We start from the raw sequence: 25920 nt of genomic DNA on the forward strand, positions 1-25920 counted from the left end.
TTATTATAATAATATGGTATATCATTGTGTATTATTATCACCCAATTTGCATATTAACAACTCATTTACTAGTACAAGTAGCTATCTACTTAAGTGACACATAGTGTAAGTATTTTATTTGTTTTGTCTTCACTAATTGCGCGTTGTTAAGAATCTTTACATACTTAGTGTTCGTATGCGCGAAATTGTTTTGTTATTTTCCTCCGATCGATAGCCATCTGAATCACAGCTCCGCTTACGTAGGTACGCAGCCACAATTTCAATTAGCGTCCGTCGCTGGTTCATGTTTTCAATCAGTAATTTTACGTAACACACAATACCTACTGTGTAGGTAACCGCGGCATTAATGGATGCTGTAGCTAGCTAGGCTACACATTATGCAATGATGGATTTCCGCCGGGGCGCCGCGTCTGATGGCAGATTAATGATTTGGTTCACGGTGGCCCTGGACGACCTCCAAAAATTCAGTTGACGTGCCCTACAAAGCCTTTTATACGCGTTTGTTCAGACAGACCAATTCTAGCCTCGACCTAAAATTCAGCTGAACGATCTCATGTAACTTTCGTTATGTGACTCGGATATTCGAACTGTTTAAAATGCATGAATGGCATGTGCCTTCGCAACGCCATTCACGTCAAAGTTGCGTGAACTTGGCTGGCTCACATAAGTACTTAGCGCTTCCAAAGTGCTCAAAGTTCTGCAACTGAACTTGCATATTCATTACGTGAATACCTAACTCAAGCGCGATATGGTGCATTTCTCGAAGGTTGCGAACTTTCGATTCACGTGCACTTTAACTTTAGTTACAAACTGTACCTGTAGACTTTACAGGTAGATATGGTGTTTATTAAGATGACAGAGTTCGAGAAGTAAATCACCTCCAAACCGACATGGCCATTAGTCTACGTCCGCTCCAATTTGCCTCGATGTTCTGAGCTTGAATAGCAAATTTCCTTCATCTGCTTTCTCCCTACTCTCCATGTTGTGTCAATCTCCGAACACTTGAGTAGTCCCCCGCTGCATTATGATTGACCTTAACATTGTTAAGGTTCCCCTTGCCTAGAGCTAAATACTATTTTTGTAGAACAAAATCATTTTGTCTTTATACGGAGCTTTATCTCGTAATTTTCAATAATAAAGCCTTGTAAGATCGAACTGAAATGAGAAATGTTAACGAGTGCTGGAGATTGTTATAGAAATAGTAAAAAACGTATTTGTAAGGATCCTTATTTGTTTACATAAATAAGAAAAAAAATTGTTAATCTTTTTGAAAGATGATTGACGGTATGTGTCATAATATTACAAAAGTGACAAGAGCGCGAGGAGCTATAAATATTTTAGATTTTTTACAAAATGTAAGTTTGATCTTCTCCATTCATATTTATTATCGTAATTTACAGACGATGTAGCTTTACGTTAATTCCAGCAACCTACATTGCCTACATGCAGAATAGAGTTACGTGAAATTAAGTGATGGTAGGTGGAAGCCTTCGTCGGCAAATTATCCTTCAATGAATTATTTATACAGTTGGACGTCGTACGACAATTTCCGATTTATGTAATGTGAAGTGAAGCTATTTCTTGGAAAGTGGACACGAAGCCTTGTTGTATGTACTACGTACTACCTACTTATTATTATGTTTTTCAAAGACGATTAATTACTTACTTACTTACCTTATATTACCTGGCCTGGCCTCAAATTGACGTAGTTTTCATATCGAAATCCATCATCTATCGAATCTACTACTAAAGGTATCTATCTTTTGTTTTCTTTGATAATCAAAATAATATGCAGGTACAAACACCTAGTCCTTATTTATTGTCTGCTCTAAATTAATAGAGCTGCGTCCATGTCCATTGCCGTTGGCACTTTCACATCGACCTATTGTGTCTATGGTCACGTAATTTTAACCCAATGTTAGTTCCGTATCCGTTCCTAGCTATCTGTTTAGCATTCTTGCTGCTATCTGGCCTACTTTAGCTATAACACTTGCATAACAGTTAATCTACATGGTGAACTTTACAGTGTGCTAAAATCCAATAAAAGTAGAGCAAAATATTCAATTCAATCTTCCTTAGCTGTTAATTTTGAAACAGAATGTATCACTTAAAGAGGGCTAAGCTAGTCGCTTCAAGAGTAAAGCTGAAAGCGCTTGTCTTAAGACAACACGTGCATAAGACAAAGATTTGTTTACTTTGTATTTGCGTAGTTTTAGTAACTAAAATAGAAAAGATTTATCTTTATAAGGCTCATCTCAAGTTAGCACTACCTATTGACATTAATGATAACAATCTCCGGCAGGGCACTGACCTACATTTTAATTGCAGCTACGAAAGTGGGTAGGTGCGTACACTTATCATTTTGTGCTACATAGTGCGACTCTACAAAAACTAGGTCTGGCGACTGAGCCAAACTCGCGAACGGTTCTTGTAATAGGGATGTTATGGATATGTAGTTTCGGTTATGGATACGGTTACGGATATTGGAATAATATTATACCGGTTTCGGTTACGGTTACGGATATCTGTGCTAAGTATAGAATGCAAATTCCAATAGTTGTCCAACACAGTTCATGCCTTACGAATAGAATGGGTACAGAAGAGATTTCTTTGGCATCTGTCACCTTCTTTTAGTCTCACAAAAAAGCTTGTATCTTAGGGAAAAAACTCATTTATGCAATAATTAAATCAGCGTAGGGACTCGTTTGACTCTGCCTACATCCGAAACTATCCGAAACCTTTGAATTTATTTTTTATTTCGAATATCCGAATGTTTCGGTTACGGATATCCATAACATCCGTGTTGTAGATCACGCTTACGTTTCCAAGAAATACAATTTGTGATTTTATTTGGCGGTTGCTTTTGACAACACAGCATGATTTAAAATGTAATGGAGTGTTGAACGTTATATTCCGAGAAATATAGCGAACGTTTACTTATAAAGTCGGGCAAAGACTTGGTAAGTTTCCACCGAATGCATTTTCAATGCGCTTAATGATTACTTACCTACTGCACTTTTTATGTTATGAATTTAGGAATTAGCGAATAGGTTATGCAGTTTTACTTTTACCAGACAGCGTTTACTTCTTCTCTGCTATATTACTTACTAGCTTTCCGCCCGCGGCTTCGCCCGCGTGGTTTGTTATTCCAAGTCTGATTCTTTTTTGTTATACCACGTTATAGTGACTGACGTTTCATGTCAAATCACACGGGAATGCTGTCGAACGGGATAAAAAGTATCCTATGTCCTTCTCCTGGCTCTAAACTACCTCCCTGACAATTTTCAGCTAAATCGGTTTAGCCGTTCTTGAGTTATAAGTGGAGTAACTAACACGACTTTCTTTTATATATATAGATATTCGCTATATATATATATGTTACGGCTAAAGATAGGTATGAACATAAACTTAAGATTAGCCGGCTAAACTTAAGTTTATCTTCGAGAAGCGGCTAAAGTTCGATAACATGTTAGTTTGCGTCGTGATATTCCATCTTTAGCCGGCTAATGTGCACATTAGCCAAAACGAAGCGGCTAAAAATGTATTCGATGGGCGCGCCAGGCCGGCGGAGGGCTTGAGGGGGCGGTGGGGAGACAACGCGCATTTTATAATTTTAAATACCTACAGAAGATTCTGTAATGACCAAAATGGTTCCTTATTATTTTATTTTAATGATTAGGTAGATATTATTTTAAGTAATTAATATTTTGTTATTGTAATTTGTAATTTTGAATACCTACTTAGGTACATAAAAGTATGTGTAATGAAAGTGATTATTTTTTAATAAAGTTTTCGTGTCAAAATACTAAACATTATTACGTTGTTTCCTTTTCCATTTCCTTCTTCATTTTTTGCCAAGGGCCTGCGGTTACACTTAAGTTTAGCCGGCTAGAGATAGAAGAAACTAACATTAACACCTCGTCGAAGATAAACTTAAGTTTAGCCGGCTAATCTTAAGTTTATGTTCACACCTATCTTTAGCCGTAACATATATAACATATTATTATTATTATGTAAACTATTGCAGATGTGTTATTGAGTCTTAAAATTACATTTATAAATTAAATTATTGAATCGTATTGGTATTTCAGTGTGGTCTTACTTCTCACTTCCCAACAACTTTATTCCCGTAAAATATTTAATCAATATTTTTATACCTTTCTTTAATTTTGCTCTAGAATTTAAAAAGAGAATTGTTTATTTTTGCTTAATCAGTTTACAGACTCCAAAATCAATGATACCTGAAACTGCAACAAGAAATTCTTATCATTGATAAAAGTCACGGGCGCGACGCGACCATGAAGTTCCGAGATAAGTTCGTGTAAAACTTTCTGTAGCGACAAAAACATGTTATGAAATGTCACTGATATTTTTTTATAACTTTCCCACTAATAATACGCTGTCCAACTCCATTTACATTATACCTGATATCGCGCATATATAAAAATTCGCAAAAACAACCCTTCTGGCACAATCGGGTAAAAAATCAAGTAGGTAACACTCCTGGGAACTTTTAACTCAAAAACACCGGGTAAAAGAGCCCACAGCAAAAGACAGACGTTAGACGGTGACGTGCGTTGGAATTTATTAAACTTGCATGCAACTCCGCCTTACGTGGGGTCCTCAGCACGACACGCACGGCTGCACCACTACATTACTCTACAGTGACAAGGGTGTGCACTAATCTTGATGGAGCTTTACACCTTGCCTAGTGACTACAGTCTAGGGTTTACGGGTAATCATTAAAATTGCAAAAATACACTAAAAACTGTTTTAGCTACACCTACTTCGTTACCAAACTATAATTTACTATGGAATACCTAATTAGGTACAAACATAATGTTACTAGGGCACTATTTAAGTTGTGAGCCTCGACAACATAACGTGTTGTTAGACGACATCTGATACTTTTAATGAAAAGTTTGACATTTTTGACTACAACCTTATTCAAAACTTTTTATCATTTGAGCACGTTTTGTATTATTAACATTGAATTGAAAATTATCTTGACTACAAAAACATGGAATTGACTTGCGGAAATTTTCGCGCGAAGATTTATTATGACTTTCGACGTGGTTAATCAATACAAAACTGAAGCGGTCAGCTAAATTTCACTTTTGGTGATACAGATCTGTCCTTTACCATTGTAAAACGCTAGTTTAAGAAGTATAATATTGTATGTCATTGGCTCACCAGTGAACTTTGCGAAAGTCTTCCAAAATGACTAATAGTGGCGGAAAACATTGATGTTGTCAGAAAAATGGAAGAGAAACCTCGTCATGTGATATATCGTAGGATTGAGATAATCCTAGGCATTAATTCCACTTGCAGTAATAAAATATTGTATGACCATATTATGGTCATAATACGTTTTTTTCTCGCTGGATGTCACAAAATTTTTCAAACGCTCAATAGGACGCTTGTGTCGTTTAGTCCTTGGAAATGTTTGATAAACACGTTTAACAAGCTTTAAAAGCCGTTTTTAAATTTGTGACAATTGACGAATTAAGGATCTATGCGTAATGATCCTGAAAATAAACAGCTATCGACTATGGAGGTGTTTTAAGATGAACCAATTCCAACAAAAGTCCCATGCGCTCGGAACACTAAAACTTACGGTCGCCTATTTTTCCGAAATATCCGATTATATGATAGAAACGTCACTAGAGAAATTTAGAATGGTTAATTCTTAATAGTAAACAGCCACTTTTTTTCCAAAAGTCTTCAGTTTAATAAGGGAAATTGACCAGCATAGTCGAATCGCCATTCGTGACGAAAATGTGAGCTTTTACACGTCTCGTCAAACAACTGACTATTTGAACACTCAAAATATAAAAATAAACCGGTCCAACGCTACAAAATTCTTGCTTGGAATCTAAACATTTCTTTTGGTACCCATATATTAAAATTAAATGCGTGAACAGCGATTTATGTAGCCAGAAGCAACTGTCGGTGCGGTCAAAAACCATGCTTTGGAGGTGCCTCAAGCCGAGTGGAAAAAATGCTATGAAAAGTGTTTCGGACACATTATAAAGTACATAAATCATGAAAGACAATACCAATAAACGCAATCAATACCATTTTAATAATAAACTACTTTGTTTTCATAGTTAGGCTCACAACTTAAATAGTGTCCCACGTATATGGCTTAAAAGTAATGGTAATACGGGACTCGGTATCTCTTTTGAGAATGTCCCTTTGAAATAACCTATAGTTAAGTAATAATATGTATAACCTACATTATCATTATTATCAAAAACTCACGTGTCTGTAAGATGTGTTTTTTCCCGTTTGTCAGAAAGTTTCCCAAAAACTTCTCGATAAAGTCATCCTGTCCCAAGAAAAGGACAAATCCAAGAACAAGTAATGAAGTCTGTGCCTTTATCCTAGAATTAAAACTGGAGCAGGATATTGTTACAAGTACCTTCACTTTAAGATGGTGTCTTGTTTCAAAAGGTTCGTGAGAGTGCACTATTCAGCGCCTAGCTCCACTGCAGCGTAATAGGTTTACGCTAATATGATTACGGTCCTAGGCCTCACCATCAACTGGCTCAAAATTGATTCTATTGGCTCTCGTGATATGGCCACTTGATCAGGAATTATGTAATTTGGCCATCTATTAGGCTAATGAATGATGCACTATGGCTAAGTACTAGCGGTGCGTAATTAATTGATTCATATCCAAAACTGATGTTGTCGCTACATGACTAGATAAGTAGAAAGACTACCATTAGCTGAACAGTGAAAGTGTCGGTCTGTCGATTCGAGGGTCGTTAGTTTAATCCTCCGCTGGACTTTATGTAGCCAACTCTTCTTAACAAATTACTAATAATGCCTATTCTCTAAACAAATGTATTTTGTAGGGAAAACAGATTTTTGTTTTTCTTGATTCAATCAAATTTTCCAATAGATGATTGCGTGCACCGCAGGACACAAATTGTTTAGACTTTATTTGCCTACCTGAAGTGGTGTCTCATAAATTCTGACATCAGGAATAAATAGAAGCTTCTGTATACATAACAGCCCATACGACACTTCTACAATGATAGATACATATTCAGTTTATTCTAGTAAAATCTCTGCACTCAGTGCATTCATTTCACCTGAATATGCACATAAGCAACTCTCGCCACTACAATAAGTCTGCGAAATTATTATTCAGAAGATGTATAATAAACATTCCAATATTGAATGAATAAATTATATAACACAAATATACACAAGAAAATACATAAATAGCTATTTAGTCGAAGGAAATTGTTTAGGTAAGTACTAATCTTAATCTTCCAGAGAGTTTTAAAAATGTATTCTTTTGGTTTTGGTTAATCTTTGTAGAGGATAGTTCTATGTTATCTGTATCTGTCTATATTTTATTCCAACACGTGGACGTACATCCTGTATTGATCAATATAACTAATTAACTGTCTTCTAAGAAGAAGCGGATATTGTGTAAATGACAGCTTTTCTTGCGAATAAAATTGCTAGAAGTAACAGAAACAAGAGCCCATCTCTCTTTCACGGCGAGAACCATTCAGACTAGGGTTGCCACGTCCAAAAACACAAAAGCCGCACTCGTTGCTTAATTCGGCCTGTCATTTTACCATAAAAACCCCTGTACTTACCTATAGACCTTTTTAATACCTAATCATAGCTTTTTAAATCCCGAATTATGTTCTAAAACCGGAAAAATATTTCAAAATAAAAAAATCGCGTCATGGCAAGTGACTGGCACGGCAGTCACATAAAAGCCTAACAAAACATGGACCGCCTGGACAAGAAAATATTTGGCTGGGCACGTTCTTAAAAAGTCAAAATGTCCGGCTAAAGTCGGACACCTGGCAACCCTAATTCAGACGCCGTCGTTTCCACCACCCACTCTAGCTGGTAATAGGAAACTCTTTGTTGTATAAAGCGGCTTTGTTAAGAAAATTCTAGTTAACTACGCGTGTTTAACTTTCATGATGAATGACCGCAATATTTCCTAAGCAATTGAGTGCTTGCTTTGCTTTAGTTATTTATCATATGTATTTAGTTCAATAAACACCAATTTATGTATAATTAATGCTATAAACACCAACATAACAAGTCCGGTAGGAAAATTAGATACAAATAAATGTTTTAAGATATCACGAGATTGACTGAGATTTTCCTGGGTTTTCCTTCTTATTTTTCCTTCCTGTTTTTATTTTTGGTTTACCTACCTACTGAATCGCTTGATTAGTTATGGGCTCGCGATATTTTTTTTTCAATGGTCCTATGCAGCATGATGATGCATATTTACTTGAAAAAAGTTTCAGGTAGGGTATTTTTAAGCTACAAGGGGCACTGGTGTGCTAGACGCATAGTACCTTAACATTTTTAGTAACATCACCAACCTACTTTACCCTCATCTGTTAAGCCATATTGTACATGTTGACATCTGATCTAACGTTAAGGTCCTGAATCCTTTGCCCGATGTGTGTCCGTATGTAGATGCCGCAGATTGATATCCCTCGCAACAACGCAAACAAACCCGCATCAGGAAAATGTTAGTGCGAGAGCATGAGAGTTCATGCCAGAAGTACATTTAGAAAGGCTCAGTAATTTCAACAAATGATATTTGAATCATAATATAATATATTTTATCCACTTTTCTATACTAGTATCAATCAGCTTTACGGGGAAGTACCTAATAAAAAAATTTAGCTATATGTATATGACTTGGCCCCATAAAAATACAGGGGGTTTTTTGCACCTTATAGATCCTATATCTTAGTAATGCGCATACGCAAGATGAGCGTTTAAAAGAAACAATTGACAGTTTGTTATTTTCTTTGTCTCTTGATTAATAGATACATCAATAATGGCAACCCCAAAAGAGTTCAACCCCAAGTTCGACCCCAACACGGAGGCGTTCCAAATGCGAGCCCAGTGGAAGAAGGTGGACATCTGCCGCAAGCAGTGGTTCGAGCGGTGGAGCTGGCTACTGGACGAGAGGAAGTCAGTATTTATTTCAAACTTAATTTGTGGGGGAAAGTTAAACTATCATTGGACACGCAACGAAAACGAAGCTGTTGATCCTGGCTACACAGGAGTTGCAGCGGCTGGAACGAAAGGTGGGAATAGTTACGTTTATTTGCATCACATTATGGGTCTTCGTATTGCAAAACAACACTCAAACCTCGGTTAAGTAAATCTTAGTCATGAATTCTGTGATTGGTCTAAATATTGAGATTCAATCAAAAGCTTGTTTGATTTTAATTAAATTAAGTTTTAAGCTTCGTTCTGCAATAGGCAATTAGACTCGGAGCTTCTGGTTTCAACAGGGTCAATAACAGTGTGTATTTATTCCCAGTTTGGTTAGTTACTAGAGTAGAATGATAAAGAAGCAATTACTGTGAAACAATTTCAATCAATACGTATAAAAAAAACTTATCTGATCGACATTAGAGTAGAAAATCAAGACTGCCAACCACATGAAAATGGATAACGCTATTAATAGCAGCATCAATAATTAAACTTCATATTTTGCCAATATCCTATCAACGTCGCATGGACGCAAATTAATGCATTTAAAATGGATTGAGTTCCGCTTCACAGTATAATTTTTCTATAGCAAAGCTGACTCATAAAGCTGTAAATGGCAAATTTTGTACAATTTCACTTCAGGGTAGCGCGCGTTTGTAAAAAAATAGGTACGCTCTAAAAGTTACATTTCAACATAAATTTAAAATAAAATTGACTTTGAAGCGATTGTTGGACGAGCTCATATCAGATAGAATCAACTGATGTTAGTTTTTTTATGTGCTGGCGTCAAAACATCGTTTTTTTAGTTGATTAGTTGTGCACTTGTGCCACCGTGCTGTTTGTGTAGGGTTTTTGTTACAGCTTTTATCGGTTCCCATTTTAGTACGGAAAAACTCCATGCCCCAATCAATACAATCTATAACCACTTGCTTTAATTGGGTTAAGGCGAGTCCGTTCAATTGTTTCCAGAATTGGGGCACGACGCAATAGATCATGTATTGTGCTAATTGATGGTACCAGGGACTGATCTAAGCAGTCAACATTCAGGAGAAACCTTACCTACTTTTCCATTATGGATACAAAAGGCTACATTCGTATGACCATTACAATTTTCACGGTCATCCGATTACATAACGGACTGGTGATGTTTTTCCGTTAGTCACTTGTTTTTTATTTTGTCACTTGTTTCACCATCATTTCTTATTTTTTCTATGATCATTATGTTGTCTTGCTCAATTTTTGGTCGAACTGGTTCTTTCAAATAATAATTAACTACAGCGAATAATTGAACGGCAAAATGCATAGAAATGTAGAGTCCTGTTGACCGCGGTTTCCCCATTAATGTATTAAATTCATGGAGCAATACCGTGAAACTAGGTAAAGCATAAAATAATAATAAATTTTAATGCCCCTTCTCTGCTATTATGTGCCCGCGGACATCTAAACAGTATTAAAAGAGGAAAATGAAATTCTATTAGTTCGCTAAATCGGCTTTGACGTGCTAGCTCGCACGGCCTCGAAGATTATAACCGGCGAGTTATTAGATAAAAAATAGAAATGCTTTTTGTCGTATGCGCTTCGCAGTTTTGTCAGGAATTCTTTGTTGGTGTTTTTGTATGACAATAAATAAATTAAGGCGCAAAATTGCCAATGTCAAATGGCAGCTCCTTGTACAAGTTTTTTCTTTTATTAGCTTAAGCTGCCGCTTTTGTCACTCCGATATTTGTTGTTTTATGTTTTAGATGCAGAAATCAGTTTAGGGACGTAGTCTAATTTTGAGGTGGATAGTAGATAGAAGTGCCATAAAATTAAAACTTCTTATTTTCATCAAGAAAACACCGTTTGTCAGGAAAATATTATTGCCTACTAGCTTTCCGCCCGCGGCTTCGCCCGCGTGGAATTTTGTCTGTCACAGAAAAATAATATCGCGCGCGTATTTGCTCACCGTTTAGACCTACCCTGGACTACGACAAACATTTTACAACCAAAATCAGCTCAATCGGCCTAGCCGTTCTCGAGTTTTAATCAGACTAACGAACATCAATTCATTTTTATTTATATGTATAGATAAGAACCCTATATGCATTCGTTCATATAATTTATACATTTATTTGTTTTCCGTTACATACTCGTAGATCAGAAAAACATACATTTTAGCTTCCTATCATAAAATTAGCACCAACTTGTGGGCATAAATGAAAAATAGATATGAAGTACTATTAAATTGTACCCTACACACAATAAATAAGCAGTTGCAGGAAATATAACAACAAGTATCGCTCACTATCAGGTGACCTAAATGCCTGTTTACCTCAGATTCTATAAAAACGTGAATTTGAACAATATAGCGGTCTACAGATAGGAAAGTTACCCGTAACGAACAGCTATGAGAATGGAAAGGAAATGAAGAAAAAATATAGAGTCGAATTAGCTTTTGAACAATTAACGGCGTCAGCAGTAAACCAATAAAACGGCGATAAAGTAATCTGCAGTCGATTGGTGCGCAGCAGCTCCCGCGCTGCTGCATCGATATAGGGATGCCCGTCGTGTAATTCGTTTTATCGATAAACTGGTTATGCTCTACCGTCTAGGAAAAAGAATAACGAAAGCTTTCAGAACTTTTCAACTGGGTCAGATTTTTTTATCTTTCAGTGACAGCCTATGCGTAGATAGTGACAAAGAAGGGGAAGGAGAATTATTTATTTATTTAAATTGAATCGTTAATTGTTATCTAATTATCGATAAAAAGGGAGAAATTAATAAGAAATTAATTAGAATCCGTATCCTTCCATAGATATCTATAATTCCAATGATCTGCTGCGTATGATTATCTTTTTACGAGAAAAAAGCTTTGAATGAGTTAGCAAATCCAGTCTGTAAGTTGTTTAATAAGTAATTTTTATTTTCATACTCTGTTAAATCACGTTATCGATGTTATCATAATCTGTATTACCGTAAAATCTATTTAACTGCGTATCGGGCATCACTTATTTATAGATCAAAGTGCGCGGACGCCACGCACATCAAGTCTATCACGCGAAACCAATGTCACGATCTTTGCTTGTTCACGAATAACGCCTTTGACCGCTGAAATCGCCATACAAAATCGACAGCTCACAGATCGATACAAATAACAATTCAAATCGAACTTTCTAATGTCCAAGTTTACGCCAAAAGGTTTTAGTAATAACGACATTGCCTATTCTTCGTTGAAAATCCGTTGGAATTCAATGACCTCTGTTTATTATTTACTGAGCTGTGTATTTTTAATTCGAATAGGAGGCGGCACTAAGCCTCTTGTTGGGTGCTCTCATTTCGGTATACCTTCGATGATTACTTATCGTTCAATAAGACTTAAGTACAGAAACAAAATATTAAATAATTATTGAGCTTCGAGTTTTTATCGTTGTATTTCTGAAAATGTTTCGTGTAACGTATAAAGTTTTAGCTTATTATATTGCTTTTTGAATTTCTTTTAAAATGTGTATTAATTTCGCTGTGAATAAACGAGTTTCAGTTAAAATAATTTGTTTAAGTTTTTTTATGATTACGATTCACATCGGAGTAGACATCGGAATGACGAATCGATCACATTTTTAACCGACTTCAACAACCCCCAAGGGTGGAAAATTGGGGAGGAACTTTTTTATACGCAATATCTCCGCCGATTATAAACCAATTTGAACGATTATTTTTTTGTTGAATAGGTATTATCAAAAGGGTGGTTTCATGCGAATTTGAAGAAAATATTTCACCCCCAAGGGTGGAAAATTGGGGATGAACTTTTTTATACGCAATATCTCCGCCGATTAAGAACCAATTTGAACGATTATTTTTTTGTTGAATAGGTATTATTTGTGTTCACGCATTTAAAGTCGGTTTTATTTTTTTTAAAAACTTATCTATGTATAATACCTAGTCGAAATACCTAATAATAAAATTGAAAAAGGCGTTTACCTACATTTTAATAACTTTTCTTACAGAAAAGCACTAGAAGAGTCCGACAAAATTCGTCAGGAAGCCGCGTCAGCTCTACATCAGGTGTTCACCAAAACAGAACTGGTCAAGTCTCTGAAGCCGGTGCCAGTCACGTCAACTGGCTTTATAGGATGGCTGGCTTCGAAGTTAGTGATCTATTTATTGCCTGCATTTCTATTTATATAATCCCTCTTCAGAACAATTGAATAATTGGCCGTACCAGGCCTGTTCATCTCCGCGAGTTTACATCGAAAACAAAACACGCACGATGGCCCACCTACAGAATACTATTCGACAAGGCCTCACATATTACGAGCGAACATTGACTCACGCACGCGTATTCTTGTGTATGATGGAAGAAAATAAAGAAAATGGTGTACTAAATACTGTGCAGTATTTAACTGCCTAAATAATAATAAAAACACAGAATGTACTTTTTCAAGTTGCCTCAAGACACTGAGAGGTAAATAAGTAGTTAATATTTTTCATGATAATTCATGCTAAATCATGTATTTCCTCCGCCATTTTCCGCAGTTTGGCACCTCACGTCACATCATTTTACCGAAGTCAGCCCTATTCGGCGCAGTGCCGATCACTGACGTTTGTCAACAAAATGGTGCTTGACTCTTGAGACAGGCTAAATTACACCATAATTGTTAATGACATTGAGCATACAATTTTTTTAAATACCTTCGCGAAGTAAAACTTCTGTACGTAGTACTTATTATTATTCTGTGGCCGTACTTACTACTTCCGTGGTTCAGGATTCCGAAGAAGCTCGCTTCCACCTTTGGCCTGATCATTACTTACCATCAGGTGAGATACAGGCCAAGAGCTTCCTCGTTGTGGATAAGAAAAGAAAAAACTCGTCAGGTGGGTAGGGTATATGCGATTTTTTTTAATGTAGAGATCACTGTACTCTGTTCATCGACTTAAATGATGATCCAATATTCTTTTTCATTTGCATTTTTCCAATGGCTTGTCTTTGACGCTAAGTGAAAAAACTGACAGACTACAAAACTTTAGACGAAACATCGTGTAGATGTTTTCCGTTTCGGAATTTACGGAACCGAGCGTTGTATGTTTGGCCACTGGGCAACTTTAAAAGATGCTCCCATGAATGCTCGCCAAGAGTAAAGCTCCAGTTCACCTGAAAGGACGAGATTAAAAACTCGTCGTCTTGAAAACATGACCCAGATGTCTTTGACTTTAGCTGTTAAAATTGAGCACAGGATATTACAGATAACGGAAACGGCTCTACTTTTACCTGAAAATATTTTATTTTCCAGGCCAGATTGCCAGTTGGAAATTTATACATCATGGCTTTCGAAAATACCCAGGCGACTACCTGATGCCTGGGATGATAAGGACTACCTTAGTCCAGGGCAATCATTGAAGGCTGTAGAGTGATTTTAATCGAGATATGCAAGCGATTTGAATCGAAGATCTTCGTGTAAATGGATAATAATTATGATTTAAACATTGATAAATTAGTGGGTACCATAAAAATATATTATAAGTCCATTAATAATGTTCTTGTTAATGAGTTTTTGCATTAGATGGCTGCTTGAGGCAGGTAAATCATCTCAGACAGGACCAATTATTATTAATGCTTCTTGGCATAACAGTAGGTACAAAAACTCGTAATGCAACGAAATTGAATTAACTATACATTTTTTATAATAAATTACTCGGTTTCACATTTTATAAATGTAAAAGCTATTGTTTGATGTGCAATATTACATCGTAATTCCAAGCTGGACGTGATTAATAGAGTTTGTCATACAAATAACTAAAATCGCTTGTGGGTTTCGTGTCTACAAGTTGAAATTGCAATCAATTTGCGGCTAGCTGTTAAACTACATGTCACACACGGTATTTAAGAGTATAATTACTAAATGTTTCATTTTATTGTATCCCCGGGGACAATGTGTCACTCCGATCATTACTGAGTTGCGAATATAATAGAGCGCGCATTGATTCTATGTTCACATTTAAATTGCCAATTTAGTCGATTGTTTTTGCATTGTTTCAATTTTGTCATGGCAAAATGTTAGACTTAAATACACACTCTCACACAAATAGGTTATTAGAACATAACTAAGCAGAATTGATTAACTCATTATAAGATCATTTAATTTAATACTTAAATGATGCGTCAGAGACAAACTGATAATATTATGAAATATTGAACAATAACGTTACAGAACAATATCACGAATTGAATTCAATTGTTTTGAAACTTCTTAACATGAATGCATCCGCTATCTATTCGGTAAAAAGTTTTTCATAATTTTCGCAGATCTTTTATGTGTAGGTACTCACGCTATTTTATTTCGCTGTTTTAATGTTTTTAGCGTTTGTAGTTCTTTAAAGCAATCTATATGCAAGTAAGTAGGTACTTATATTCTAGTACTTTAAATTCTCGTTCATGGGAGGACAGGCAGGGTTGCCAATTTGTGGAAGGAAATTGCCCGTTAGCAAAGGCACAGCTTCGCGTTTTCTCTGCAAATATGAGATGCGACAAGCGGGTCGGGTTGCCCTGTGATAATTATGCGGAAATCGATTGCTGCCGTTTGCAGTGAAATGGCGCCTCGGCACAATGCAATGTTCGTTATCTTTTTGGTTTTGTGAAATTTCGAATATCAATTTAAAACAAACAATCAATGATACTTTGTGTAGGTAATATGAGCATGTTAATTAGTACCTACTTTCTGCTATTCCAGTGCCTTTAGAAAATGTGATTGTGTGTTATTGATTTTCTAAAACGATTCGACAAGTTGCTTACCTACATTTATTTTATACCATTTTGTACTTTACTTATTTATAGACGTAGCAATGTGATCACGTCAAATCAGTTAGGCAGGTTTTTGTTACAACCTAAAAGGGCTCTCCTTAAAAAGTTAATTGCGTTGTAACAAAGGGCGTTGAATTACCTCTCTAATGACTAAATGTTATTAGGCTATTTGTACCCGTTCTTTCAGTTTCTTATTTATAAACGGAACACTAAATACTAGCCGACTATTTGGCTTTTCGGCGAGTTTAATGACTTGTATAGAAAAGTGGGTAACTGACCTTTTCAAAGAGGTGTGCTTGGTTCCGTTGCTAAGGAGCTTGTGTTTGGGCTTGTCCAGCGCTCCCGTGGGCGTGGACGACGAGATCGTCAGGTCGCTGGCGAACGAGCTGGTGGAGGACTCCTTCGAGATGTTCGTGCGCACCTTCCTGGTGGCGGGAAAAACGCGTTAACACCACAGATTCAAAGTAAAAAAGTTAACTACAGTTGGGCGCCACGTTAACACCACAGATAAAAAATAACTTGACTCAACTCCGGTTGAGCACTACAGTCACAGATAAAAACTAGAATAAAGTCAATCTACGATATGTAAGGTTTTTCATTAATGTTTTTCCCCGTTTATATCGACACCTCATATTGAAAATTTTCACTCCATGTCGACCTTATGATTAGTGTGTAGCGAATCGACATGTGACGGTGGTAGTAAACGAGAAGGTTCGGCCGACGCAGAATATGCACTTCGTAAAACTCCAGACTCTCATGGTGAATGTACTGGTAATAGTGCATGATATAAAAATACAATTTTATTATGTTTTAGGTATGAATGTGTAAGTGAGAGATGGGAGCGCGGCGGAACACGACTAACGCATTTTCATCGTGTGTCCTAAAACTGCATACGATGCAAAACGTGACTACGTGTCGAATCGCTACAAGTGAATAGAGTTCAAATTATGGTGATCTTATAGCTACAAATGTATGGTATCCTGTACTTACTTCTTACAAATTCACAAAAAAAGAAACTAAAACATCTTAAAGAATGATGAATGAAACGATATTGGAATTTTAACCGAAAAACAAAACAATGGTCAATTGCTTTTCGTTACGTTTGTTCCAGTCTACTTATGTTATGACTCGACTTCAAATGTTTTCCATACAGTCATGCTTCGTTCAGTTTGATGATAAGGGAATAACCACAAATAATAAACACCGGTTGTTGGAGCACAGGCCCCAAATATAAATACTCATTTTAGCCATCCGTATTTTACAGACAGATAAGAGAACAACTTTATAAAACTTGGAGGAGCATAGAGGTCCGAATTGAATTGCAGACAGCAACACATATCTCGGTTGCATGCATTTCAATGAAGACTTCCGAACTCTGTTGCAGTGACGATGCGGTCTCTCATTCAATTAACATTTAGGTTTGTATATGCGTGCTTTGAGTGTCTGCGATTACAGCCTGTGGTGGCTTCCAAATACATCAACATCAGGCCTCTTCCTTTTGCCTCTGGTAAATTAGACTGTTCCTGCTCCTGTAGATGGGACTAAATACCAGATGATGTTGGTGATAATTACCTGATGGCAGACTCCGGGCTGCTGGGAGTGCCGACCAGCTCCAAGGCCAGCCGGCCCTTGCCTGGTGCTGGCGGCGGCTTCTCCTCCACCGGGACCATGTAAGACAGCATGGCTGTTAACTCTTCCCTCGGCAATTTACAACCCTCTGCTTCCGCTCACAAATATGATGTCAACTTTCACATCATCATTATCCATGTTTATTAAATTTAAATCTTCCTTATCCCAAAACTATCCCAATCTCAGTCTGTTGCCTCGTCACGGTCTATCGGAGAGATCTGAAAGATAAACGCGACTGTAGAGCTTATCGTAATCATGTTTATGTGTTATACACGTAGGTAGGTACTTTCTGCATATTTTATTGAAAGATAGCGAAAGTAACAAATTATACTCTTGACGAGACATTTTCAACGACGTAATTTATAATAGCAAATTATTATGAAAAAAAACAAGAAATGGAATCAAATTAGTTTAGCTGCAGTTTACTGTAATTAATTGTTGCACAAAAATTCGTAACTGGCGCAAACATGTGATGGGTTCCGCTGCGTTAGAAGAACTACCATCACTAGCGTAGAGTTATGAACAGTACTAAGTCCCTCCAAGAGAGCCGAGCTACCTATCCCCCGTACGTAACCGACCTTCGATTATTGGAAATGGATTGGCTGGAAAGCTCCGCTTTTACAATAATTAAGCTGCACCTAAGTAAGTACCTAGTAAACACCAATAGTGGAAGCACTAGTTGTACCTAGTAGCAACGAACAGTGGGTATGTCTCTATTATGTAATTGTAATTACTGCACCTTGCAGTTGTTAACTGTGTAGTGAGGCGACAATTTTACCATCAGACCATCTTACATAACTTTAACAAACAAAACGGAAAGCTTTACAAAAAGAAATTGTTACGCAAAGACGTATTGTGAAACGTGGCGGTAAGTTTCAAGTTTCATGGGAACGAAGCCCCTGAAAAACTAACACTCCGAATAGCCTTCAAATTGCAAAACAGGCAAATTATGGAATCACGAACAAACATTGTGTTTCTTACTTCATTTATTTCTTAATTGGATGTAATTGTATTTAAGTACCTTAGATAATTTTTAATGTGATTTTTATATAATGGAGAAGATTCAATTTTTTTCTATTAATAAAACTTTAAAATACAATATAAGTAAATATAATAACACCTATTGGTGAAATAATCATGAAAATATCTCTACAAATAAAGAAGTTACAGGGCTCTAAAGATGCGCATAACAAATATCGCCATTTGAACGATGACTTCACGCCATTCATTTGGAGTACAAACAGTGAATCACACCCCTGCCCCCCTAAACAAAACGCACTTTTTGATCGAATCGAAAATCGAATCCGTCAAAACTCCATACAAAAAAGGGGCTTTTCGACCACTTTTCGACTGGTTTGCGATTATAATTTGCACTTTGTCTAGACCCACTGTTCCAGTGCTGTTGACAGATCCAATTTTTTATAAATCTAGTAGGTACCTATACCTAGTTTTTAAATTTTCAGCCAGAATCATTCAAGATTCTGTCTTAGTAAATAAAATTGTGTAACCTTTTTTGACATATCCAAGACCTGGCCAACTGGCCATATACAAAAAGAAAAAGTGTTTTTCTCGACAATGTGATATGGGTGGTAAGCATTGTGATTGAAACTTGAACAGTGGGTCTAGACAAAGTGCAAATTATAATCGCAAACCAGTCGAAAAGTGGTCGAAAAGCCCCTTTTTTGTATGTTTTTTGTATCTTTTTTTGTATTACATAGATTAGGGTGTCCCTTATATGGCCGAAAAAAAATTTTTTTTAGATATTGAAATGCATACCCCCTATTTCTTTTCGTAGTACTCAGACATACTTAAATACAAAATTTCATCTTCCTACGTCAATATTAACCCGTGCCGACCTAGCTCTGAAGATTTTGAAAAATGCTGGTTTTATCCCTTTTATTAAGTAGCTAAATCAATTAAAATATATATTTTTAATAAAATATTTATAAAAAGAAGATAACATTACAGATCAGACAATATATTTTACTTTTGAGGGACTCTTTTTTACATTCTGGATACATATTTCCATGCTCCTGAATGTTGGCCTGATTTTTGCTTCACTGTGCGAAGCAAAAAAAGCTTTTGCTCTTCCTTTGCAGTGATCAAACCATAAAAATCTTGCATAAGCTTTATAGCTCTTTCAGCTGTATCATTAACTACCCTTAAAGAAAGCACTTTTTTGCCTTTAAATAGGCAACACATATAGAAATGTGTTTTAGGGGGAAATTATTATCAATTTTCAATCGAGAAAATAAATTTATACTCTTGACAGACACAAAACCACTCAATGGTTTTCCAGCAACAATAAATAAGGCAGTATTATTATCAATTCATTAAAAACAGGATAAAAAACTAGTACAAAGTCCTATTTACCATAGAAATAATCATACCTTCTTCAGATGGAATGTATCTCTTCCCAGAATCATACATACTCTCTCTTTGTACTTTTACTACAATATTGACGGTGTTTGTTCATTACCTTCATCATTAAAGAGTGATAAAACGGCAATTTCTTCTGATATGAAGTACCAAAGATGTTGACTAAACTTGCTCAGGGCTGCCTTGGAAATCAATTTGTCAACACTCTCATATACCTTTTGGAAAGTGGATGTCAAGAGTTCCTTAAGGCTTTCCTCAGAGCTGGTAAGCTGGTCGTGATGTCCTTGCGTTTGTATAGAATCTTGCGTAGTAAGAGATGACGACAAACCTCCGAAACATATTTGCTCTATTTTTTATTTATTTAATTTTCTTTGTCTTGCACTTTCTACTTTCTTAACTAACTTTTTGTCTACACCTTAACACTCTGGACGCCTTGGTTTTATTTGTGTTTGTTAAAATATTTTATTTGTTTTTAAATCCTCCTCACCGCGGCGCTTATAAATCTTGATTTTTTTAAATATTTTTTCTTGCAACTCCCTCCAAGCATGGTGAAGATACATAAGTTTTTTATACAGTTAGGCTCTGGTAGGATTTATAGCTTTTCCCAAAATATAATAGGTACACTCCCGAATGATGTGATTAGAGCTTTCAATAACATTTAATTAACTTCGCAAAATATGTAAAAAAATACTACAAAAACTTGACGATTAACGGTAACTTTGTGCCTATTATTTGATAAATTTACGTCCCCGACTAAGAAAATACTTTTTTTATTGCTTCTTAATTCCACAGCCATCTTCTGAGTGTCAAACAATAGGTGTTAATCACGAGATTAATTGAGAACAAATAACAAATACCGCGAATACGCACCGCTACTGCCGCGCAACATGTTTCGATGCAAGTCGGCACGGGTTATCGTACTCCAAATAAGGTAAAAATTTATTTCCGAGTGTTTTAGAGGCATACAAACAAAACTAAGACCTATGCGTTACAAATTTAAAACTTTGAAAAATAAGGGACACCCTAACATAGATGTATCGATAAGTTTTCGAAAAAATGACATTAAAAAATGCACCCAGTTTTTCTTCATATCTTTATTCATAAAAATGACAATTATAATTTAAATTTAAAGACAGTTAAATTTAAAATTCATGTCAAGGGTGTACAACCTAAGTCGTAGTCATTATCATCAGTGTTCTTCAGTGGTTTTTTCCTCTCGCTAGAGGGCGGTGGGCATCTCTTCTAGAGCAACGGTGCTATGAATACCCAAAAAAATACCGGTGATTGATTTTCAATGTTTGATTATTTAAGAATGAAATGTTTTTTGGTTTTTAATAGTGAACATTTAGAAAAACGTATAACTTGACTTAAATATGTAAAAAAATTAGTTAGAAAAAAAATTAGTTAAATATGTTAAAAAAATAGTTTTAATTTAATATGACATTTGTCGATATGTCCCATCACTAACATTTTTGTAACTCGAGATAACCTTGTAGAGACGTCGTTAATACTCTAGCTTGATTTTTATAATTTCGAATTATTACTTATTGGTGTAATTTAACGCTGCATTTACACGAAATTAACATTTTTATTGGAAGCACTGTCGTCGAAAATATTGTTTGTAGGTCAGACGTGAATTATTTCTTGTCCGCCAATATTTAGCTCTCATTGATCGCTACTACAAAGTTATGTCGTTACTTTTGATGGCAGCTGTCATTCTAATCAAGCTATATTGGATAGACTATAATAATTTCTCAGACATTTCTTGATGGATTTCAAAAATAACTTCACCGGCTTTTAAGTTTTGGTCTATATTTTAATCCCATTCAGTGAAATATAATGTGTTCAACATCACGAATGAGTGTATGAGTGTCTAAAAAAGATTTATGGCATTATACAAATTAATAACACGTACATAAGTATGCAGTTTATTGCTGGAATATTATGCAGTAAACCTGTTTACAAGACGATAACGTGAGCGATTAATAAACAATAAAAACATCTAAGTAAACAAGGTCATTCTATTTAAATGATTATTATAACTGTACATCTATTATAGATCCTCATAATAATGATACCTATCTCTTGAAGAACAAACAATAAAGGGTAATAAAAGTGCGCAGAAAAGTTGTAATATTATTATTGCGCATCATTTTTAATCGTAACTAATGCCAATAATAAACATTTCAGAGTGACCTCCTTTTAAAATCCAATATCAAAGAATAAGTCAACGGTACCGAGCTAAAAATAATATTCATTAGAGGCGCACATGATCTTGTTTTTCATTGCAATGTTTTCAGTTCCATGAAAGGAAAGTATTATTATAGAGGTATTTTCGATCGGCTCTGCAACCTTGACCATGCATAGTCGGGTAAAAATAATTTAATTTTTGTTTTTCTTTCACGCAAAGTTATATTACCTATACCTATAAGCCCTTTTAGGTTATATTTTATTTTCAGTAAATTCCGTCAAACTACAAATTTGCACATAGGTTAGGGTTGCATAGGTATAAACATAATTTATTACAAAACAATCTAAAATTTTATAAATATTACATTTAGTTATGGTAGTAGTGTCGATGGGAATGAAGATGTATGTTACCCACGACACTACTGGCTTGGTAGTGCAGAAGGGAAAAAATATTCCCCACGACACTACTGGTAGTGTGGTTTGGTAGTGCGGTGGGTCAGAAGGGATCACTACTACACCAGAGACGTGGCTATTAATATGAAACGAATCATCTTCGAGTGCGGTTTTGATGGCTATCAATAATTAGGTAAAGCAAATATTCAAAACTGTGACTGATGGGGGATGATAAAGATGAGCGGCGAACGAATGCGAGCAATGATCGGCTCGCGAGCGAATATAGTCACTCCCTTAATGCTTTTAAATTGAGTGCTGTTAAAGCCTAAGTAATGTAAAAATTGCACTTCATATATTTTATACGCTGTTTGATATCTATCTACCCACAAAACTATCAAATTTTAATAGATTGTTTGAAATTGGTATACTGCCACTTAGGGCAATATTTACATTTAGCCACGTATGTGTGCATACTTTATCATTCTATAGATTACGTGCATTTTGTTCGCTATCCAGACGTGATTGTTTAAAATATTTCAGATGTTATTGATTAGAAAGCACACGTCTGTTTGTTTATGGGCCGCTATCGCCAGATGTATCGGCTCATTTCTAAATGACCGAGCGGCGGCCAGTTATAAATCCGCCCTTGATCTTACATGAACGTGGAATGTCGAGAATTATTCGCTGACTAACATGTAGGGTGCATCGTTGAACAGTGAACCGGCCTTTTTTCTAAATGCTCTAATTAGCTGAAAAATGAAGCTAGAAATGTCATTATGGTCTTATCAGTCAGGTAATTTAATAAGGTTTCTAATTTTTAGGCTTAAAATTAGCCTCAGCAATAAAAAGGTAACTTAAATTAGGTTTTAAAAAAAAATGAAATTTGGCTCACTGTGTACTACGGGTAGTTTTCACTGAACCACCCATATTTCAACAGTGAACCATAAAGTTAATTACGAGTAAAAATTATGATTTTGGAAAATAAACAACATATTTTTAGATAATCAGCTTTTATTTTTACAACACAAAAATCAAATGGAAATCAAAATGATTATTTCCACAAACAGTCTTCATAAAAAATCACAGAATCCAAAAATAACAACGAAACTCGCACAAAACCCAAATGAAAAGAAAAATGCTTCTTTTAACAAAAATAACTAAACATTGTCTAATAAAGCCTTCAAAGTAATCAATAATCAACCTTTTTGGTGGTAAACAAACAGTCTTCATTTAAAAAATCACAGAAAACAAAAATAACACAAGACACAATTGAAAAGAAAAATCCTTCTTTAAACAAAAATAACTGAAAATTGCCTCTTAAAGCGTTTAGGTAATTAATCAACCGTTTGGTGGTTAAATAAAAAAACAGTCAACCGGTTCACTGTGTACTTTGAAAACCTGGTTCACTGTTCAAAACATACACTATTCAACTTATGAGTTCACAAACAATAAGAAGTACGCGGAATGGTCATCACGGAATGTGCTCATTATACAGATAAATCTACAATAATTTTGATACCAAATAGATTTCGTACTTAATATAAATAGCAAAATATACAAAAATCGTAAAGCATAACTAAAAAAACTATCTTTTGTCGTCGAGAAACAAAGAATTCGCAGCCACACTTCACACCTTAGCCACAGTCGCCGGCGCACTACGGGAGAGGGTAAGGGCATCCACGAGGCACGTAGTGACTCGTTCGGTGGAACTGGCAACGTCATACTTTTTGAAATATGGCGGTGGTTCAGCGTATCTGGTTGGTTCACTGTTCGACTACCCACCCTAGACATATTTTATTAGACTGCCATTTTATTTTTTTACGTAATACCTTACTTAGGTACGTAGTAAAAATTATAGTGTGTTAATATGACTTTTTAGTTTTTAATATGTCTTAAAGGTGTCCGCCCCTTTGGTAAACCCTCTCTGGTAAACTTTAAGGGATGTATAAGTAGAGACTTCCTGATGATGATGAAAGTTACGCAAAGTAATGTAAGTAGATAGGTATGAGTAATTTTTATAATACTGTGTGTACCCCTTTCGGTTAGTCTCAAAAAGCAAGATTTTAGAGAAATCCTCAAAACTATTTGCCCAGGACACAAAGTAAGTAAGTAATTTCATGCTTGGGTGGAGAGTGGTAAGCTCGGCTCTCTTTACGTAAATAACTCTCCTTCTGGTAAAAAGATAAAAAGGAAAGATTTTCCGAATTAATTCTAAAGGAATTACATTACGCTTCACAAATTCATTACCGCCTACTTGTTTCCTCTACCTACAAGGCTACGGAATCGTCTCGGTGTGCAACGGACATGCACTATTGGTCTCAACATCGAGATTGTTCCACATCATGCTTTGCCAAGGTCGAAGGTTAATTGATCAGAGATAATTATTAATTCGTCATACATACCTATACGTTTATCTCTACCACATGACGAGCCTCACAAATTCTTGTCTTTCCACACACAAATGTAGGTTACCTGCAACAGAAAACAACGATCAGTAAGCGAAATTACAATAATTGATAAAACAGGATTTTCTATTAACCACCGGCTAATAGCTTCCGACTCTATCATCAGATCAGCTCCGACTTAATAAGTATGCAAAATACAGATCAACGTAACTTTAGGAAGTGGATCAAAATCACTAGTAAGATTACTTAAAGACACAGGCTAAACTAGCACTCTAGGGTATCTAAATAAAGTAACACTTGTAACACATTAAAATTTCAGTGAACGAGTAGCAATTAACCTTTCACGTTATAAAATAGGTTAATTCCATTTTTGTACAAAAAGAAAAGAGCCGGCTTTAGTCGTCGTGGGCGAGATAATTGTCGGTGCCTTCGCACCTAATTAAAATAATAACAGTAACGAAATATGACATCAAAGGGTATTTACGAGGTAACGAGGTAAGGGTACAAAAAGCTCTTTTAAAGAAGCGAAGGTAGCGCAAAAAATCTCCAGCGTTGCACCTAATTAAACTTTATTTAATAGTTCAAGCCTTAAGGCACGTAATGAAGAAGTTAAAAGAATTTTTATTTTTATTTTATTTTATTTAATTTTATTAAATTTAGTAGACGCCTCTATAATGATGGCACAAAGGCTAATATAAACGTATTACCGGTTATATTATTAGACACATAAATGCAGAGCTACAGAGTTGGTGATTATTAACTAATTATATTATAGATTGTTTTAAAATAATATGCAGACTTTACTAGGTAGCTATATTGTATCTAGCACTTCTAATTCTTAATACATTTAAAGAACAAGTAGGTAACGAGTGCATCATATTTTTTTAATAATACATTTAACGAAAATAGAGATTTATACCTCAAGCACTCTCTACCAACTATCCAAAGCTAAGCATTAAAGAACTTTTAACTTCTGACATTGGTGCAAACAATGACTGCATGCATGCAGGAAAACATTTGTTTTCTCGCAAATCATGATATCACGGTCTTGTTTTGATGAAACGACCAGATTTAGCTCGCAATACGACGTAGACATGACTTTTTTCAGTTTACGTAACCAGTTTAATGTTTCGAACGATGGTC

General features: G+C 35.6%; 2 protein-coding genes across 4 annotated transcripts in view; one reads left to right on the forward strand and one right to left on the reverse strand.

Annotated features, from left to right (window-relative positions):
* Positions 1-25920, reverse strand: part of LOC135086868 (uncharacterized) — a 51174-nt gene that overhangs the window by 16750 nt on the left and 8504 nt on the right. Inside the window, exons 2-4 of the mRNA XM_063981694.1 lie at positions 24775-24844; positions 17354-17628; positions 16060-16206 (exon numbers count right to left, since the gene is read on the reverse strand). Coding sequence (XP_063837764.1) covers positions 16060-16206; positions 17354-17463 — 257 coding nt within the window. The 5' untranslated portion in view covers positions 17464-17628; positions 24775-24844. The remainder of the gene's footprint in view (positions 1-16059; positions 16207-17353; positions 17629-24774; positions 24845-25920) is intronic.
* LOC135086878 (uncharacterized) lies at positions 80-14568 on the forward strand. 3 transcript variants are annotated; one of them, XM_063981710.1, is made up of 4 exons: positions 80-105; positions 8832-8979; positions 12990-13130; positions 14274-14568. In XM_063981710.1, the coding sequence occupies exons 2-4, from the start codon at positions 8843-8845 to the stop codon at positions 14392-14394; spliced, it is 399 nt and encodes a 132-aa protein (XP_063837780.1). In that variant the 5' UTR covers positions 80-105; positions 8832-8842; the 3' UTR covers positions 14395-14568. The 3 variants fall into 3 exon arrangements, with proteins under 3 accessions (XP_063837780.1, XP_063837777.1, XP_063837779.1); XM_063981707.1 differs by lacking the exon at positions 80-105 and adding an exon at positions 1271-1355 and having other exon boundaries at positions 14274-14567; XM_063981709.1 differs by lacking the exon at positions 80-105 and adding an exon at positions 1387-1476.

The sequence above is a fragment of the Ostrinia nubilalis genome, chromosome Z (genome assembly GCF_963855985.1).
Source record: "Ostrinia nubilalis chromosome Z, ilOstNubi1.1, whole genome shotgun sequence".
Lineage (NCBI taxonomy): Eukaryota > Metazoa > Arthropoda > Insecta > Lepidoptera > Crambidae > Ostrinia > Ostrinia nubilalis.